The following is a 20,998-nucleotide window of genomic DNA, read 5'->3' as shown; positions in this document are numbered from 1 at the left end:
TACATACATACAAGCGAACACACATAGCTGCGGCCGACAAGGCGATACCGCATTAGCGCTGTCTCGGCTTCGGTGGGGTTTCCACACGTGACACGGTACCCTTTCCGAAGGGGCAAGGCGCAAAGCTTTATCAGGTGCGCTTTTGCAAGGTAAGAAAACGAGATAGCCGTGGGCTTTACTCATTGGGGGACCAACGACCTCTTGCGGACGACGTGCAGCGTTTCGGAGGGTGATCACGAACGTAAGCCGAAACCGGCTTTCGAGAAGGCTGGCGAGTCGTCTGAGTATGCGATTTCAAATTTTGGCGCAGCAGTACGGGTTTCATAGACATAAGAGGAATTAAACAGCCGCGCTCTATTGACTGAGATTAAGGAAAGGCAACATATACCTTTAAACGAAAATGATCAATACGCACGTGCACGAACTTATCCCTAGAAAGTCCCAAACTCAAAGTACAGAAAGAACCACGCTAAAAATAGAGGCAGGGAAACTCTTTATGTGTCAAAAGTTTGCGGCCTGACTGGCGCATTCTTCACCAAACCCTTTTTTCTTACTGGCTCCGTTACTTACATCTCGTTGGAGCTTAATATTGTGTTTTTAAAAAAGTACGTTTTCTAAGAAGGCGCGCAAAAGCGCGTGAAGGACAGTGCGCTGAGAAATGGGTTGCTAGATTTTGAGTTAGGAATTTAAGATGGTCTCTTAAAAGCATAGGTTGAGACACCGCCTCATCTAGCCAACATAAACAGTATCGCCAACAAAAGCAGTATAAGTAGTTACAACAGTATTTTGTACACAATTCCCGCCCAACATAGAACATACTTTAAGGCATTCCTACCAAGCATTTTTTCGATCTGCCTGATTGTGGGCCCAGCTTCCTTGGGTCTACAAGTATACATACTTAACCTCATTTATTTGGTGCTGAGATGGCCCGCCGGACCCCATAATGGAAAGCTACTTTTTGGTAGTGTGGAGGTTTGTGTGAACTTAATTAAGCATGGTGCACTTCTTTTTTGTTGCCTGACTGGACTGTGTGTGCCATGTCAAGTTCACGGCAAGGTTAATTTGCCCCAGGATTAGTCAATTTCTTTTTAAAGTACTTTTTTATGCCATGAGACAGTAGTAAAGATTTGAATAGCTTGGGCGCAAGATTTAAAACTAGTTGTTTGGCCTCAGAGCGCAAAGAGCAAATAAAAAGATCAAATCATGCAAGAAGCATGGCTGACAGTATGAGGTAGAGCAAAAACTGAGCAGTAGCTTAGGTTGGCTATGCCAGATAATACGTAGAGTGAGCTATGGTTCAGCTGGTTATTCTTAGCTTTCCTTCTTGTCTAGGATTAGGTTGATTATTATACTACTGCTCCTTCAATGACACGCACGTTGTATATGCATTAAGTGACACATGTATATTTATCAAGCGGCTCCGGCGCAACGTCACCGATCGCCCCGGAGTTAAGCTTGCTCCAGCTCCACAGGCGCACGCCGGTGATGCTGCGACGGATGATCTATCGGTTCCACACTCAGCCACCCCTCCCATGATCAAAAAGTGGACCGGGCCGCCACGTGCGCAATGGAGGTCGGTGAAGACGCTGAGCGCGTGGTGTGTGTGAGAGACGCCGGGCCGCGAGGAACATTCTGTGCGCGGTGTGACGTCAGTGCTCCTCGCACATGCGCAGCACGGCTCTCTAGGAGCCACGCGAAACTGCTCAGCCTCAGCCAGTGTAGCTCACGCTACAAAAAGTAAGTACGCGATGGTCCTTACCTTCACAGGACCACTCAAAGCGGAAGGAAGGTAGTGTTCACGTAAGGGGAAGCAATCAGGGTCCCAAACATACTATGTAGAGAAAGTGTTTTTGTTGAAACAAGAAGGCTAGACGCAGAATAAGGCATATCTAAGAAATGGCTCTCCTTTACGTCCCATTTTGAACGTGTATTGTTTACAAAATACACTTAACATGTTGTCGTGCTTAAGTTGGGTAAACAAGTCGGTTTCGAAACGTGCATTGGCAGAACATTTCAATTCCCCAAAGGAAGATCGCATATCCCACTCATCTGCGCACTGTCGCTCATGAGCAGGTAAATCCGATTTCGAAAAACAAACGGTCATCTTAAGCCATGAGTTGCAGCGAAAATATAAGAAGCAGTAGTGATAAATAGGCTCGGTGATAAGCGCAGCAGTCAGGCCTTCTGGAGTTTACACAAATATTGTTCGACGTTCCTCAATATTAGTTCAATGCAGGCGCAGGGAGTGTCTCTAGATAAACGTTCAGAGCATCAGAAATCATTTCTGTTATTGTTCCGTGCCGCCGCCATGATCATTCGTCAGCTTGCAACGCGCGGCATTTGCTTACACTGCTGGTGCTCATGGGCACCGTCTACTCATTTTAGGTTGGTCATCGGGGGTAGTCTTTGGTTTCTCCTCCCTGCTCTGCGGCTGCGCAAGGCTGACGTTCCGAACTCGAATCAAAGATACCGCGCTTAGCAGCATTTCCGCTGCAGAAGTTTGTCCGGAGAGGCCGTTTTGCTGCGTGTTCGGCAGTGCTCCGGTGCAAATGTAACTGGAAGAGGACGATGAGGAACGCTGGTTGTTATTCGACGTGTTTTGCTGTAGTGTTATGTAAATACGGCTCTTTCCTCTTATCTGTTTTTTGTCATCGCGGGGGAGGTTGTTGAAACTTTATTCCCCAGAGGAGAAAAACGTGAAGTGCGAGTGGAAGTGGAAGATGACGATGTTGGAATGCTGGTTGTTATTGGTGGTGTTTTGTCTGTAGTGTAATGTAAATACGGCTCTTTCCCCGCGTCAATGGTGTTGTAGTCGTGACATCCATGCCATGATATGTTAGCCCGGAGAAATTTTCTGCTCAGGATTGCGTCTCACAAAACTGTGGCAGAGATAAGCAGGTCGTGACGAAATCACCACAAACGATGCAAACTCTGGCGCACTCTTGGCATTCGGTGTATATTGTGGCGAACAGCCGTTCGAAATTTGGGCTCTCCTTAGCAGGTTATGGAACCGCTTTCTTACCATCAAAAAACAGGCACTGGTGTTTACGAATGAAGTTTCCTCGTGTGCGTCGAAAGGGATACAGGTGTCGGCACTCGTAACTGCAGCAATGTTGTTGTTTTTCGCCGTAATAACGACACCCATCTCGGGTGCTGAGAACTGTTCGGTGGTTTTGGTGTATTAAATCTTGTTTTTTTCAGTTGCCCCCTCTACGTTCCTAACAACGAAGACCTGCAGATCACCTCGTCACTGAGTCCCCGTGGTCGCGAAGCCGGACGATGGGTAGAGGGCTGGGATTGCAAACCTGACCAGCGACTGGGGTTGCCTCTGGGCCCGAGATTGTCGGGTGAGAAGCCTGTCATTCACAAAAACACGGGCGAAAGCCGGTGTGCGTGAATTGAGGTAGCCGGATAGCCCGGTTGGGGCAACACCAAAAAACGTTCGCCGGCTTCCAACAGTGATATCACAGGTGCGGGCTGTTTGCCGTGCATCAAACATTCGTCATGCGGATACGGGAATGCTTTCGACAAAGCTTCCTGGCAGTTGTCTCCCTGCGGAGACAACTGCCAGGAAAATGTTTTGGGGGAAACAGGAAAGGTCGCACAGTTCTCCAGGACCGGTTGAAGGAGGTCATGGTGTTTTCTTAAATTAACCTTGTCACTTACCCTTTCAGAGACAAGTTCAAATTGGGGTAGTATGTTTATTCCAGTCCAAATTTCGCACATGAGTTTGCTCTAAGTAACCAGTATATGGACGTTTTAAGTAAGAAGCGCAGTAGCTATTTTTACATATGGTTCAACAACTGTCTTTACTTTCTATATAGAAGCAGTATTTTGTGAAAATGCTTGGCCATTCATGTTCGCAACATCAAATGTAGATACGTCCAACTCACAAGCATTTAAAAAGACGAGCAGAACTTCTTAAATCACACCTTTAAAAGACTAAAAAGATGTACCATGATATATACACCTGGATAAACTGCTGTGCCCCGAAAATGTATGTTCATGAATACATTATTGTCATACTGTGTAAGCTCACAATGACTGCTTCTTTGTTATATTAGACTCCTGAAGGTGTGAATAGGAGTACGTGATAAGCATCTATTACGAATTTGTGCACGTAATCCAGATAAAGGAATTTTATAAATTATAGTGTTTCTTTTTGGCCAACCTATAATTTCGGCAGTCTAGATTTCATATAATTTCCACTATTGAAGATCCCTCAATATATTCTCATCGCTTCAGTATATATAATAGGTTTTCTGTTACAAACGCTACCGCGTTAGCGCGTAAAAAGAATAACGCGTTTCGAGGTGGTTACCTCCACCACCTACCACCTTTTCCCGCTCAGGTGAAATCTTCATTACAAACATATTGCAAATACAGCCTACACATGCAAAAGAATCCGCAAGTGGTATACACCACACCTTCCCCTCCTCCCCGATGTCCTTACTGCCATACCACCGCTCCCTCAGACCTCATACACAAAGCTTGGCTGTGACCAGCCTTTCCCAGCCACCGTGCCGTTAAATTCACCAGCAACACACCGATCCATAAACTACGGATGCAGAACTATTTATCGGAAATTGCTTTTAATTATGATTAACAGAGGTCGAGCACAGGTTTCTTGAGCGGATTTTGCGCCCGACAAACTGAAAAACCTATGCGAACTCCTCATATTGCGATCAATACGAACTGGCACATCAACTGCAGGTTCCAAAAACTCGCCCCGTTATTCCTCCAACTGAGAACGACCAGCCTTTTTTTTTCTTAGCCTCCCTCCCCATTCCTTTCGTATATCGTGACCAGTGATCATACTTCCTGATAAAGGTTCCCTATACAACCCTAGGAATGGGCTGTTAGAGATAGATCTTTATTATCAATAATAGTTTCAGAGCATTCGTGGAACAGATGCCCTGATGTTTAACGCTTAACAATATCTGTTCAGTAGTTTTAAGCTCTGACCTCAACTATACGAAAAGGAGCGGAAGTGGACATCGGGTAATGTGTGCTTTTAACAAATCACTGATTACTTGTACAGCCGTACTTATACTGTCCTTCCCGACCACAACTGGGTAGTATATCTGGGTCCGTACGTAAATATAAATAGTTTAAGGCTTTAGCAATACTGCGCAAGGCCTACGCGTTGAATTTCTAACGTAAAAATATTTTCGCCGACTGCTGACGACAATTATTGCCCCTTAATAACGAGTTTTTCTTTAGGTATTTCAAGAACTTTTTTATTCCACTTGCGGTTCATTTCGTTCTTACGGTAAAGACATCGCAAGATTTGGGGCTGCATGTACAGGTGCCTTAAAAGGTAAACGGAGCGCGGGTTGGAGATTGTGGGAGGATTTCTCCACCTTTTTCCTAGCCAGCAACGGCTAAGTGACATTTCAAGAAAGTCATTCTATAATAAATTTGGCCCGCGCATATTCTAGTTATGAGGAAAGCCACATAAAATATCAATTTTTATAATTTCAAGAAGCCATGCTCCGTTTATTGTTTGGGGCGCCTGCACTTCTTGGCTTTTTGAAATTGCAGAGACAGTAAATTTTTATAGAGTGTAAATTTATAATAATGTGCAAACGCAATGTTTTCTTTTTTATGTTTTCTTTTTGTTCTTCTTCTCTCATCTAGCGTAGCAAGCCAGAGCTATGGCACGGCTAACATCGATGGTTTTAATTAAAGTTATTCTCTCCAACAACAGAGAAGAATTATGACTATTAGTTTTACAAGCATCTGTTCATATGTTGGAATATTTTAGTTTTATAGCTTTTGAAGTAGTCGAATGTTGCACAAACGGTTTTTTACTTGCACAGTCACTCCCCTCAGAAAAGTGAATATCTACCTGAAAAATTGCACCAGACTACTATGCGCGACTCGGATTTATACAAAATATTTATTGAAAAAAAATGCTTTTACAAATAATATAGGCAAGTACAAAATACTGATATCACAAAATAAGGATGAAGCCAGGCGTAAACGATACTCTCTGCAGCAAAATCTTGGCATGCGAAGGTGTAAATATGCCGCGTCAAATCTGTATCCACCCAAATTACACCTCACAGAACTATTCAGCTCCTTCTATGGTAATATAGGTTGAAGACCCTTCACAATAAATGCACAATATACGCCATTTCTAAATATAGACAGATTTGGGGAACGCATGTTGAAAACAACTTTATCAATAAATTAGTTCAAACCAGTATATGATTGCATGGTGGCATTGTGCCAGTGAGGGACGTATTTTTTATGCCCGTCGTTTCACTGGTGGTTCTCACAATTACAGCAAGTGCTTAAGCTGGAACAAGCTTAGTGTGCTCTGTATATTGTCCACATACTCTCGAAAGTGAACACCTGAACGGCTTTCTTGTACAGTCCTATCGTGTGGTAAAGGAAGCTAATGCAGTCACCTGAAAAAAATATTCCTGTATATACCATCATCATTAGCGTCTCTATCCTATTGCTGTTTCCTGCAGGATTTTGGATAAATACATTCGTAGAGTTTTCATTCTGGCTGCCATTCAAAGTAAGAAGAGATGTGTTAGGCATGTAGATCTCGTAGAATGAATTTCAAGGAGAATTTTCATAATAATTGAATAACCTTAGTTTTTATTTTTGTGAGTTATAATCGAACGGTACGTTGTACGTAGAGCACTCTGTAAGGGCAATTTTTTTGGTGTATTAATCTATAATTGTCATACACTTTTACATCAGAGTAAAGTATGCCTTACGAGCGATGTCAGAAAATACAAAATGAATATGTACTCACAATTTCCAAGTTCAAAATCTGGATGTTCTCGACAAGTAGCCAGACGGGCTCATCTGTGTCGAAGTTCAAGGCTAATGTTTGCTCTTCTTTCTCGCTGGTTAGGCTGACGTCGCCGAAGAACCCCAGCTGGACTCTGAATGTGACCGCATGTTTGCTATTTCTGTAGGAGGTGAAATCGTGGAATTTGGATCCTTGCGAGCTGCCAACTCCAATCAAGATTCTGTTCAAGGAATAGGGCAAAAACAGGAAAGTTCAAATGAGGCGAAAAGTGAACACCAAATGAAATACAGAGCAGTTTTCAAAACTGCATTGCTTCTGTCACAACAAAAATTGCAGGTCTGCCAACAGTAAAAAAATTTTTCGCCGCAGAATTTTCGCACACAGCTCTACAAATCTGTCAGTCAGAGACGGCACGGTTTTAGAAGAGTAAGCGTGTCTGGTCGTATCTTTCACCAAGAATCACAGTGAATTTAATAAAAAATTACACCATCTTCCCGTGGGGAACCCTGATGAGGATGCGAAGCACATGGGGGTTCCCTGTGGTTCCATTGTGTTGCCGTTATGCTGAGTGATCTGGTGTTTAGTAGCACAAGAGGGAATTCCACGTCGGGGTCCACACCGGTGGCAAAGGCATGCAAGCACAGTTGTGTGACAGTGAGTAGGCAGTGGTTCTTGAGGCGCCGAAACTCGTATATCATGTTCTTGTCGATGTTGTCATGTCCGTGGTAGAATCGGTGGTCTCCTTCAACGTTGGTGAGGTAAAGGTTGTGGACGTTGGTGCACCGGCTGAGAGGAACGTACACACCCTCCCCTTCACAGCTTTGTCTTCTTCTCCTTCTTCTTCTTCAGCGGTTCCCAGACGGGAAGATGACGATGGTGGTTAAACGTGAAGCTATCTCGTGATGAATTAGAAACGTACACGCCCGCCTCTTCGCAGATTTGCCTTCTTCTCCCTCTTCTTCTTCAGCGGTTCCCCTACGGGAAGATGACGACGGTGGTTGAACGCGAAACTATCTCGTGATGGATTCTTTGGTTGGCTAATCCTTAGGGGCATCCTGCCACAACAATCATAGAGGCGGTGTGGACGGGGCGCGGACAAGTGGCATGCCCCCGAGAGAGAGAGAGAGAGAGAGAAGTAAACTTTATTGAGAATGTCCGGCGGAGGTAGCGGGGAGGACCACGCAGGGTCGCCCGCCTCCCGACGTAGTTAAGGTGCCCCCGAGCAAGAGATCCTTGGCATGTAAGCGTTGGTGAGGTAAAGATTATGGACGTTGGTGCACCGACTGAGAGCAATGCACACGCCCTCCTCTTCGCAGCTTTGTCTTCTTCTTCTTCTTCTTCAGCGGTTCCCCTACGGGAAGATGACGACGGTGGTTGAACGCGAAGCAATCTTGTGATCGATTTTTTGTTTGGCTAATCCCTAGGGACATCCTGCCACAATCATCATCAGAGGCGTTGCGGACGTGGCACGGACAAGTGACATCCCCCCGAGGAAGCGATGCTCCGCATCTAAAAAAACGGCACCAGCAGAATGAATAGCGAAGCAGATATAGCATGCAGCATTGATAACACCAATTTTCTGAAACTCTAAATTTCTCATTCATTTGTTTATGGCTGTTTTAAGAAAGCATCCGTAAAATTCTGGTACCGCAGGTTGTTATACGGTAAAGCTTCATAGTATACAAACTGCAAACTGCAAATATTTATGTGACATGTGCAGGTGGAAATGCATCTTTTAGGGTCAGAGCATCCCGGACTGAGGAACTAACAGCAGCACCAACTCTAGTCAAATAAATATTGAGTCGTCTCTTCGGATGTCACTAAGAGAAAGATATTGACCCGAACAATGTATCCTGTCCGTTGGCTTGTTGTGTTGTGTTTTACCCCCTAAACTCACCTGTGTTATTTGGGGTTCAAGCGAAATTTGTGTACCGTTTTTTTTTGTTTTGTTTACCACACGGCTCATTATTTTATAGGGAGAGTGTTTCGCTTTTAGGTCACTAGACTAGAATAATCTTCTTTGATCTCCAGTGCTCTCGACGTAATTCAAAGGTTCCAGAAACTATCCCGCCAAAAGAATATTGTTTGCAGCGCTGACACTCCAGCATGTGTTTTCGCAACGCTCACCTACGCATGTCATTTAGTTGACTGCTTTGTCGCCGCTTGTGTAAGCTTTGACTTCTTAGCGGAGCACAAGTTGGCTGCAATAAGCTTTATATCTCCGAGAAGCTGCGTGTTTCTTGGCTACGTGAGATCTGGTAGAAGTGACGGGTGTAGTGGTGGTAGCGGTTTGAAGGGAAAGAAAGACGCAGAAAAAGATAACGAAGCCTTAGAAAATAGTAGATATTTAGAATGGTGGCCTTTATGCTCTGTCTTCTGTGTGGCCGTCCCGTTGTTCAGATTTCGTACCTAAATCGTGTGAGGAAACGTATCTCCTCTCTACCCACGAATGGTGGGGCAGAAGTGATGAAAGAAGATTCATCTGGAATGCAGTGCCCTGACCACACGGATGAAGGGAGGAATGCCACAACGATGGAGCACCTCAAGATGACTATTTCGACGAGACTGAACGCGACAGCTGAGACACCTTAATGATGCTCGCAGCATGCTCGACGACGAAAAGGACATCGACAAACTCCTTGCGATTCATGACCGACTCTTTCCTAGTAACGCTGAAGTAGTCAGAATCTACGGTGAGTTGGCCGCAAGTGTTGCCACGGAAAGTAGAGGGCTCGAAGCTCTTCAACACAATGACCTTTCCATCGAGATGTGGGCCGAACTTCTTTAGCCGATGATCTTGCTACACCCACCTTTGGAACGCATCCTGGGAGCACCAGTCGCCAGAAATATTCCCTTTAGTCAAGAAAGAATGCTAGCGACCTGTGATCCACGGCTGCGCCCCTTCCAGTCTGGGCCAACGAGCGGGCCAATTGGTGCTAAACTGCGGGAGGGACACACAGCAGACGAGCAGTCAGCTAACGCCTCTGGAATTGTATAATATTTTACGCAAAGTGCAGTGCACAGCACCACGGAGGTAATGAAAGCGAAAAATTGTCAAGCCGATGCCTCCGGATCCCAAACATCAATGGGAAGCGTTGGTAACTTCAACGAGCACTCTTCCCATCAGCAAGGCAGTACTCCGTCGCGGATCGAACTGTACACCCTCCAGTAGTGCAACAGGCTTTCAACGCTTCAAAGACGCACTTCAATAAGGACGCCTTCAGGAAGCCAACAACGGACAAGACGTCAGTGGCGTAATCTGGAAATACCATCGCTGAAGCGCTGCCGAATATAACATTGCAAAGCATCAACCCAAGCGGCAGATTTACGCCAGATTTACCCGAACAGAAGGCGACACTAACATACGATGCAGGAGGTGTGTCTGATTGGTGTCGAAACGAAATCCTGGCGGACGCGCTTCACGTCGGCTCCCACTGGTATGTCAATTATCGCAGCGTTAATTGCTAATTATTACAGTTTCATTGACATTATAGTGCGCGGCACCATCCCCGGCACTGATTGATACCAGAGGCGACCAAGTGGAAGAAAAGAGCCCGGATCTGCAGCTCGGCAGCCACCACGGCCGAACGAGCATCGGAGTTGAAGGCAGCGACATCATTCCAAGAGACACGGCGGGTTGGACGACGGTGGGCAAGCGCGCCAAGCACGCCGACGCCGCCGACGCTTCGAAAGCTGGTGAGTCCCCAGCGACTGAACATACGTCGAGAGAGCGAGAGCGAGCTCGTTACGCCAGGAGAGCCACGGCAGCGGCTACGAAGGCAGCACGCATGCCACTGATACTGCAAAAGGACGATATCAAGGTAATAGTACGGCCACGTGGAGGCCTAAACATAGCGAAAACCGAGGCGACGAGTATCATGTCCGCTTTTGTCGCAGCGGCAAGAAGAATTCCGTAACAAGAAGCAAACGCGGATACAATCTGCACCAACGTGGCCCAAAATAAAATCGTGGTGAGCACCCCGACCCCCGCCGAGCGGGGCTATATGTCAGTATGCAAGGCCTCTTCATAGGAGGCAGGAACTGCGACGTCAGCGCGTACCAAGCGGCACACGAAGACACCGTGAAAGGCGTGATTAGAGGAATCGCGGTCGAGGACTCCCCCGTGGAGGTCAACGCCAACATCGTCAATGCCGGAGGCAACCCTGAATGCCGGAGGCAACATTGTAATGCCGGAGGCGAATCCTCCGGCATTACAAGCGCACAGAATCGGCAATACAACAGTGGTAATCATCTTGTTTGAGGGGCCCAAGGTTCCCAACTATGTGAAATACGGCCCGATTCTCCTGTGGTGCGGCCTATACAGGAAGCACTTCGATGTATGCAGACAATTTGGCAAAGTCAACCGTAGAAGTGATGTGTGCCCCTTCCCTGACACCCGCGTATGCATTGCATGTGTCGAGGCTAACCCTAACGCGGACCACGACCACCATTGCACGCCTAAATGCAAGCTGTGCGGCGGCCGTCACGTGACCGGAGCTCGCGAGTGCACAAACAAGTTCAACGTGCCCTATGTTGTCAAGCGTCAGCAATGGAGCCGCAAGATGGATGCCCTAGGCAGCCAACGCTTCCCGGAACGCAACGCAGCTCTCGATTTCCCGTCACTGCGCTCCGAGCCGCCCGAAGGCACACGAGAAAGATCGCAAACGCGCGGCTATAGCAGACGCCGATTTAACAGTAGGCGCAACATGAGTCGCGCTCGACAGCCGTCGGTAACCCGTGAGCGAGTCGCCTGGGCCGACGCCCTGATAACACCCAAGACGCCTCTACGGCCATCCCCAGCGACGGAAACCGCGATGAAGGCTCTCCAGAACGAAAACGCACAACTGCGCCAGAAGATCACCGAACTTGAACGCATAAACACGGATATTAACACGAAGTTGGACCGCCTCCTCGCCCTACAATAGCAAGCGCCCTCCGAACGGCAGCCATCACCAACAGGCAACCAGCCACCTGCAGAGGTAGCCACAGCGGAAGCACGACCAGAACAGGACCCACGAATTCAGCAGCGGGAAGCGGAGCCGACCCCTAAGCGCAGGCCACTCGAGGCCGCCAAGGAGCGGAAGCTGCTAGTGCGGCTTGAGAACTTGGAGGAACGCACTGACGCCTTCATGCCTTCAACGAGCGCAGCGCGAAGTTAGAGCAAACGTGTGGCAACATGCAGACCATGATGATGCAGACGCAAACTCAACTGCAATTGCTAATGTCGCACCTTCGCTTATGCGGGGACCCCCAGCAGTTCCCGCCGGTTAATCAGCAGCCAACGCCCAGACACTTTCCGCAATGAGCCCACCAGAACGAGACTTATTGGTATGGCAATGGAACTGCAACGGATATGCGGGTAAGAAAGCCAAACTGCAGCAATACCTCCGACATATCAATCGCAAGCCCGATGTTATTATTCTACAAGAAACGCTCAGTGAGTCCCCGCCGCAGCTCTCTGGATATCGGGTGCACGCATGCCCACCCAGCGCACGTGTGACATCCACAGGGGCCGGCCGGGGAGTGTGCATCTTCGTCCGCAGAGCCCTTACTTTGGTGGAACATAGCCTCATCAAGAACAGTGCGATTGAGCACTGTCGCTGGAGGTGATTGTTGACAAGAAACAGAAAGAACGCATCTTCCTCGCCACGGTGTACAGCAATCCGACCCATCGCAAACAAGGCTTTCGGGCTCTCCTGCACCGAGCGAACCAGTTGGCCACCGGAAGCACACTTCTGATCGGGGGCGACTTCAACGTACTGCAGCAAGACTGGGGTTAAACGAAAACGACCGTCAAGGGCCGCAACCTGCTGGAAGACGCAATTGAAGCCATGCTGCAGCTACTCACGGATTCGGCGTACCCCACGCGTATTGGTACATGAGTCACCCACGATACCACCACGGATCTTACCTTCATTAGGACGGCAGCTGCCAACCCGGGAACGCGATGGCAGAACACGGGCGAGGAACTCGGGAGCGACCACTATGTTTTCGAAGTGCGCGTTCCACTCCTGGATCCCAAGGGTGCACATAACACCCGCATACACAAGCTCACGAACTGGAACAAGTTCCGGCGGTGTCTACCTGAGCAAAGTGCGGAAATCGAAGACATCGAGGCGTGGACGGCAGCCGTCATGCAATCCACGGCCGAGGCGACCCAAATGGTCGAGACTGACGAAAGCATTGGCCGAATGGACAGCCGCCTCGCCCACTTGCTCGAGGCCACGCGCTCCATACAAACGCGCTGGAGGAAGCAACGCACTTGCAGGCGCCTCCGGAAGAAAGTTGCCACCCTCAAGCAACAGATCCAAGAGCACTGCAAAGCGCTCATCGCACAACAGTGGCACGAGGTATGCAACGAGGCCGATGGCCAACTCCACAAAGTAAGGACATGGCGGCTGCTCCGGCACCTGCTCGATGAGTCCAAGACGAAGGGCTATCAGCAGAACACCCTCGCTCGTATCCTTCACAAAGCCATCACGGAGCGGGGCGAATCTGAGGTGTGCAGGTGCCTCGAGGACAGGTATCTCTCCGATTCCCCCACTGGCCAGCACCCGGTATACGGAGGCGCGGCCAATGACGCCCTCGATCGGGATATTGAAGTCTGCGAAGTGCGGGCAGCCCTGCCAGCACTCAACTGCAAATAGGCGGAGGGTCCTGACCGGGTGACAAACAAGGCCCTTAAGAAGCTCAACGAACAGGCTGTTGCCGCATTAACGCGTAACTACAACAAGTGCTGGCACACGGGTCGCCTCCCGAGACAGTGGAAGACGGCCAGGTCGGTCGTAATTTCGAAGCCGGGTAAACCTCCTGGCATCGACCACCTCCGGCCGATTTCGCTCCCCGCGTGCATGGGCAAGGTCTTAGAACATGTCCTGCTAAATCGATGGCAGCGCTACCTCGAAGACACCGAACTCTACCCCAAATCTCTTATAGGGCTTCGGGGCCACCTAAGCACGCAAGATGCCATACTCCTCCTTAAACAGGAGATCATCGACGACGTGATCAATACCCGGGACAAGAAGGCGGTGCAGGGCCTCGACATCCAAAGTGCCTTCGACAGAGTGCGGCATTCTGCGATCCTAGCGCAAGACTCCCACCTAAACATGGGACGACGAATGTATGACTACATGCGGGACTTTCTTACGGGTCGTTACACGCAGCTGTGCGCAGGAGAGCTCGAGTTACCCGAGAAGCAACTGGGTAGCAAAGGTACCCCCCAGGGATCAGTGATATCGCCGGTGCTCTTCAACCTGGTCATGATCAGAGTTGCCAACCGCCTCAGTCAGATGCCGGATGTTCAGCACACCATCTATGCCGACGACTTCACACTATGGGTCAAGGGAGGAAGCGACGGACACACCGAAGATACTCTCCAAGTAGCAGTCATCGAAGACCAGCTCGATGGCACGGGCCTCATATGTTCGCCATCCAAATCAGAACTACTCATTCTCCCCCCAACAGGCACACGCAAGGGGCAAACACCAACTCCCATTACTGTACGCACGGCAGGGGGCCAGGCGATCCCCGAAGTCGCCCAAATACGGGTTCTGGGTCTCTTAATCGAGCGGAATCGGACCAACGGTTCCACGGTTAACAAAACAGCCACGAAGGGCGCTGCAGCGGTCCACCTCATCCGCCACATCTCCACGCGGCATCCAGGCATGAAAGAATCCAGTCTCACTCGTCTCGTCGAATCGTTTGCCATCAGCCACATGGCGTACGTGGCCGCCTTCCATAACTGGCGACGTTGCGAACGGGAAAATATGGACGCCATTATCTGCAAGACCTATAAGACAGCGCTGGGACTTCTCCAGAGCACTAGCACTAAGAAGTTGCTCGCTCTGGGAGTCCATAACACCTTAAACGAGATCAGCGAGGCCCAGCGCACCACTCAGCTTGAGCGACTATCTAGAACACGGACGGGCTGGCACATCCTCCACCGAGTGGGTCTCCTCCCCCGAGGCGGCCTGCACGCGTCTCAAGAACAAATCCAGGGAGGCATACGCCACCATCTCATCGTCTGTCCTCTACCCAGAAACATGGATCCCGAGCACAACCACGATCGCCGAATTTCTAGAGCGAGAGCTCTGGTGGACCTCCATGCACAGGACACCAGCGCGGTCTGCGTCTATGCGGCCGAACACCAGAGTAAACACACCACCTTTGCAGCTGCAGTAGTGGCAGCTACAACAGACGACGTCCGGTCACCAGGGCCCTGCACGCAGAGGATATGGCCATTGCCCTGGCCATCGTGGATCCTCGGTGCACCACGGTGCTCAGTGACTCGAAGGCAGCAATGCTAAACTACTCCCAGAAGAAGGTGTGCTATTTCGCGCCGCGTGTCCTCCGTGCGGTAGGAGTGCGTGACAGTGCAGTGTTCGTGAAGTGGTTTCCGGCACACATGGGTTTCAGTGTGTCCCACCGGGGCAACGCCAACCACAACGAGACGGCCCATGTCGCCGCGCCAGGACTGGTCCACCGCGCGGCGGCTAGTGGTGCTGGCGTCTCGGAGTGGCAGCCTCTCCAAGGCAACAAGGACTTCTTGACCACCTATCGTGAGGTGCTACAGTGGTACAGACTCAACAGAAGGACCGTGCCACCCCCGCATCCAGGGCTTACCCGAGCGTTGGCAGTGTTATACAGACAGTCCCAGACTGACTCTATATTAACTCCAGTGCTGGCCAGACATGTGTGTCCGGAGGTGTATGAGAGTGACATTTGTAAACTATGCGAGCGGAAGCGAGCCACTACGGCTCATTCCTTATGAAACTGTCAGCTAAGACCGCGTGAGGCCAGCGAGATCACTACGCTCCCACCGCAGTATAACCCTGCGAAGGGGAGTGAGAACTACCACACCCAACAACTGCTCGTCCAGCAGGTTGCGGTGGCAGGCCCTCGAGCGACAGTGGCCGGCGTGCGATGCGGGGAGGGGGGTACAATCCTACCGATCCTGTAGAGCATGGCCGGGTGCAGCCCGAGAGGCGCTGCCGTAACGACGTCACGGCCGCGTCGCGGCACCACGGTTCCCCGTCAGGGGCACCCCACCGCCTGCAGGCCTAATAAAGTTTATTCTTTCTCTCAAACGAAATCCCCTTACTATCCTTGATATCTCCCATACTGGACACCTCAGACAATCTGTCAGTCTCCACCACTCTGGAAACAGTTCTCACAGCTCAGCCACAGGGAGGATTTGGCAAGCAGAATGCAGACTTCCAGCTCACGGCCACTTGGCAGATATCGCACCGGGAATGCTCTGTCGGGCCCGAGACTGCTCCGAAGAAAGAACAAATAATTGAAACAACCACCAGAAAATCAGCTAGCCAGTATGAAGCGGACTCCACATCAAAAGAAAGCGAGACCACGTGTACCCTCTGGAAGTACACCCCTCGGCCGCGGGAGGGCTTGGCCTAAAGGGACAATCACAGCATGGTTTTGACGAAGGTATACTATCATTCAGTGCCAAATTTGTTTCAGACAAGTCAACAGATGCTTCCCCCAAGTCCACAGACAGTATCAAAGGGTCGCTGTGAAGCTGTCAAAGTCTGTAAGAACGAACTGTACAGATAAATAGAAGGCATTACAAAAGTAAAATGACTGCCACCATGTAGCAAGCAGGTTTGCCAAAAAGAGCAACTCATCTTCAGCAACGCCCTTGCTTTCATAGAAGCATGCCCGAAAAAAAAGGCTGTTCCAGGCCGCCAGAAATATCAACTGGTGCATCTACCCCACGTACAGTTGCGGAGGGAGCTTCTCAAGGGGGACTTCTAGCATCAATCATACAACTTGGTCTCACGGGAAGAATTTGCGAAGACGAACGCTAAGAGCCTGGTCAAGCTTTACTGAGATGACCTTGTGACTGAAACGGACTTGCAAGATGGGTGCTCACAAAGACAGAGGATTCTAGACATCAAAATGTCTGAGATAAAGCCTACGTCTTGCTACAGGGGGGAGGATATTGAGCAGGGGGTTCGTGGGAATTGGTCTGTATCTTCCTGGAGGGGAGGCTGTAGAAAAAGATGATGAATAGTAGAGAAAGAAAAGGTAGCATCTCAGAACGGTGGCCTCCGTGCTCTGGGTTCTATTTTCCCGTCCCTTCCTTTTCACAAAAAAAGGGACTGCTCTGGGGATATTTGTCAGCCTGGCAGAGAGCTTAGCTTTATACAACCCAGTAGACGAGCAGTGGAGTAGACGAGCGGAGCACACGAGCAGTGAAAGGATATAGTAGAGAGAGAGAGAGGTATAAAAGGGGATAAAGAATAAGAGATAGGGCTGTTAGCCTGGGCACATCAGTCAGTTACTGCAGTCCGGTCTACAGCCGCTGGGTGAGGCCGGTGGTCTCCGTGTAGTAGAGCAGATGGCGAAGACTTCCCGTTGGATTGCTGCAGGCCCCTTTGGAACTGAAGATCCTTCATGCCTGCCGGCGCTGGGAAGGCATCGACGCTGGAGCGCTCCGTGGAGCTCTGCTCTCAGCGCCGTGTAGGTGGGGCAGAAGCAGAGTGGGCGTTCCAGAGTCTCCGGTTCCGAACAGTCCGCACATGTTGGGGAGTCCGTGCGCCAGTGTCGGTGCAGGTTCCCCGCGACATTGCAGCAGTCGAGCCGCATGCGGAGCAGCAGGCAGCGGGCGTCCCTGCTGATGCATGCTGGCAGCGGCCATCGCAACAGACCACTCGCAACCCGGGGGTCGGAGTGCATTGTCTGCACCATGCGGGCAAGGACGGTGCGGGCCTAGTCGAATATGGAGGTGTCCCGGGTAACTGAGGTGCCCTCCTGATTGTCCTCCCTGGCTGGAACGTCAGAGTCGTTGTTGTCCCTGGTGGCCAGTGTGGCCCGGCAGCCAGTGGAGGCCAGGTCGCCGCCTCGGGAGGCCACCGTGTGCAGCTTGACCGCAAAGGAGCGCTCCGAGTAGCCTCTGTTCCTGGGCTGGCCGTTCCTGGGGTGGTCGGCCACATGCAGGTTTAGCACAGGAGGCCTGGAGTCCGTTCCGGGGTGGCCCAGATCCCCCTCTCGAAGAGGAGGTCGGCCGCCAGGTGCAGCCCGGCCAGGTGCGCCCTCTTGAAAGAGGCAGGTAAGGGAGGTGGAAGTCCCACGAAACTCCAAGCTAAAGCACCACGCACGCAGCCGCCGCCCCTCCTGTGCTTTTCCTGACAAAGCCGTCCGTGAAGAGACGCAGGTAGCCACTCAGCTCGCCTAGTACCAGGGCGGCCTTGATGGATCGCCTGCGGGAATGTGGTCTGCTTGTTGCGGACGCTGCATAGCGTAGTGGTTATCTGCATGGCCACCCCGGCTTCCATTTGCGAGTTGGGCCGGCTACGAAATCTCACCAGGGGGGCAGCCCCGTAGCATGTAGTTAGAAGCCGCTCGTTGAGGAGCAGACGAGTCTACAAGGCCCGTATCTGCGGACTGATAAATACCACAGAAAATCATCCGTGTACTCCGAATTGCATCGTTTGTGAAAGCCGTCATGCTACTGGGACGGCAGCGTGTCCCAAGCGCTACCAACCACGCCGACCTGCTGTTTCGTACGCAAAGACTGCAGCTTCTGCGGGGACTCTTCTTGCCACGTACTTTCCTCCGCTGCAACATGGCAAGACCTCAGAAACTGTTCCCAATCGACAACGAGATCACCTCGGTCACCCCGATGCCTCACAGCTCCCACCATCGGGCACCGTCAAAACAAAGGTGAGCTGCCAGTGCCCGTCTCCCAGTGGTCTATCATCTTTATTGCTCTCGCGTGTCTCATCTTCCCCTCATACGCAAAATAAAATTCTTAAAGAATTCCAAGCTATCAGGGCAGAAATCCCCATTTTGAAACAAGAAAATGAAGCCTTAAAGCGCGAAAACAGTCTCTTAAGACAGAAACTCCCCGCTCATCCCGATATTCCCCCCGTTCAATCGGAGCAGCCAAGTCTGGCCCCCACGGATATTTCCATACCACCCCTGAAAAGCGCAAAGCCACGGCTAATCCCACTTCCTACGCCACATCCTCCACATCAGACGATCGTCTCCCTGGGATCGAGGCTGCGTGCCAAGCAGCTCTCGCACAGAAGAAGAAGCAATACTTACAACTCCACCAAATCCTCTTGGCCAACCAGGCAGCCATTCAGGCAACCATTGAATCGCTTCGGGACGATATACTTAATTCTATTCGGGGAATTGTCGCCCCTGCCAGAGACCAAATTGGCCGCAAAACACCCCCCTCTCACCTAGTGAATTTAGTTTAGAATAAGCCTGAAGCCCCGTTTTCTGTTTGGCAGTGTAATTGCAGAGGCTTTACCCGCAAGCGCTCTAACCTGCACTTACTTGTTTCCACAGAACCAAAAGCTCCTCCTGCGATAGCTTTATAAGAACTCGGACCGAACGTCAAGTAGACGGGCTATCAGATCTTACAATCCAAGGATAACTCATACAATGTGGTAATGGTCCCACATAACATTCCAGGGGAACGTTTGCAATTTTACACTATTATATCCCACAAAATTTGGTTGTCGTTTAGCCCCCCAAAAGAAAAGCCTCCCAGTTGTATATCCTCAATGTATAGTACCCCCCCCCCCCGTGCGCACTCACACACATTCAAGCAACTGTTCCACCTTGCTATTCAGGCTTCACAACCTCATCCTCTACTCATATTAGACCATTTCAATGCCCCACACACGGCCTGGGGTTGAACGAATACCACTCGCAAGGATCATCTCCTATGGGAGCTCACTCATGGTCAACGTCTTACGATCGAGTCCGATCCCTCTATTCCTACAAAAATAGGCAACAGCGCGCAAAAAGACACCCCCCAGATCTTTCCCTCTCGCACGGAATCAAAGACGTTAAATGGCTCTGCACACCACATACCCTAGGAAGCGACCTTTGTATGGTACAGCTCGATCTACGACTCCAATCAGAAATTGCCCGCCGTCTCCGCCAACGATTTCATACAGACTGGGATGCCTTTAGAAAAACCTGTGCGGTGGAGATATCGGAGTCAAACGAGGTTACTTATTACACGTATCAGTCATGGGTCAATCAAACCATCGATTACAAACGCGCTCACGAGAGTACTGTGTACTCTGAAATACCTGCAGAAACAGTAGACTCCCACCTGCATCACATTTGTGAGGCCTAACACAGCATACAGCGTAGATGGCGCAAGCTTAAACACAATAAACGCCTTAAAGTAAGGTTAGCCACCATAGCTACAATAATATAATCTCATACCTCTGAGCTCGCCCGAGCCCAGTGGGGCCAAGAGTGTGAAGAGATGAAAGGAATGATTAGGAGAAGACAGCGTGGTTTACACGCGGACACAAGGAAGAATACTTGACACACACGAGCGCTGAACCAACAGTTTTAATGAAAAAAGACCTATATATACGCACAATAGTCATGCTTATCTGGGTTTTATACACGGCGCATGCGCAGAAAGTCCAATTCTTTTGTAGTAAGGGCTAGTGACGGTGAACTAACGCATGCTTGCCCAAGCCTGTGGATTAATTCAGCTTCAATAATCTCCCGTGTGATACGGTCTGAGCATTTCTTTATGACAGCAGTTCTATCAAAGAACAGCACACATCCGCACGTGCGGCAGTGCTGCGCTAAATATCCATCGAGCGCTTTCTTTTCGAGTGCGTTGTTCACCTTATTTGCATTTACGTTATATGCACAGCTTTTGAAGCTGTGCAGATTGAGCGACCCAGAGGCCGTGCGGGGAAGGCACTGCAACACGAATCACAGGAAGGCATATGTTGAATGCGTGGAAGGGGTAGTTTACAAAATTCCACTCCGCTGCAAAAGATTTTACGTAGGGCAAACCGGAAGATGTCTGAATGACAGGTTAAGAGAACATGCAAAGAAGGTAAACAACGCACTCGAAAAGAAAGTGCTCGATGAATATTTAGCGCAGCACTGCCGCACGTGCGGATGTGTGCCGTTCTTTGATAGAACTGCTGTCGTAAAGAAATGCTCAGACCGTATCACACGGGAGATTATTGAAGCTGAATTATTCCACAGGCTTGGGCAAGCATGCGTTAGTTCACCGTCACTAGCCCTTACTACAAACGAATTGGACGTTCTGCGCATGCGCCGTGTATAAAAACCCAGATAAGCGTGACTATTGTGCGTATTTATATAAGTGTCTTTTTTTCATTAAAACTGCTGGTTCAGCGCTCGTGTGTGTCAAGTATTCTTCCTTGTGTCCGTGTGTAAACCGCGCTGTCTTCTCCTAATCATGTT

At 49.9% G+C, this 20,998-nt stretch overlaps 1 protein-coding gene across 5 annotated transcripts in view; it reads right to left on the bottom strand.

The window, feature by feature from the left end:
- Positions 1 to 20,998, bottom strand: part of LOC144146106 (uncharacterized) — a 593,048-nt gene that overhangs the window by 203,965 nt on the left and 368,085 nt on the right. For all 5 annotated transcript variants that reach the window (XM_077678048.1, XM_077678053.1, XM_077678051.1 and 2 more), the window contains one exon: positions 6,776 to 6,995. In XM_077678048.1, coding sequence (XP_077534174.1) covers positions 6,776 to 6,995 — 220 coding nt within the window. The remainder of the gene's footprint in view (positions 1 to 6,775; positions 6,996 to 20,998) is intronic.

This window comes from Haemaphysalis longicornis, unplaced genomic scaffold (assembly GCF_048455015.1).
Source record: "Haemaphysalis longicornis isolate Haplotype H1 unplaced genomic scaffold, Haemaphysalis longicornis Haplotype H1 scaffold_7, whole genome shotgun sequence".
NCBI lineage: Eukaryota > Metazoa > Arthropoda > Arachnida > Ixodida > Ixodidae > Haemaphysalis > Haemaphysalis longicornis.
Note: the sequence above shows the minus strand (reverse complement) of the source record. Positions and strands in the feature narration are given on the sequence as shown.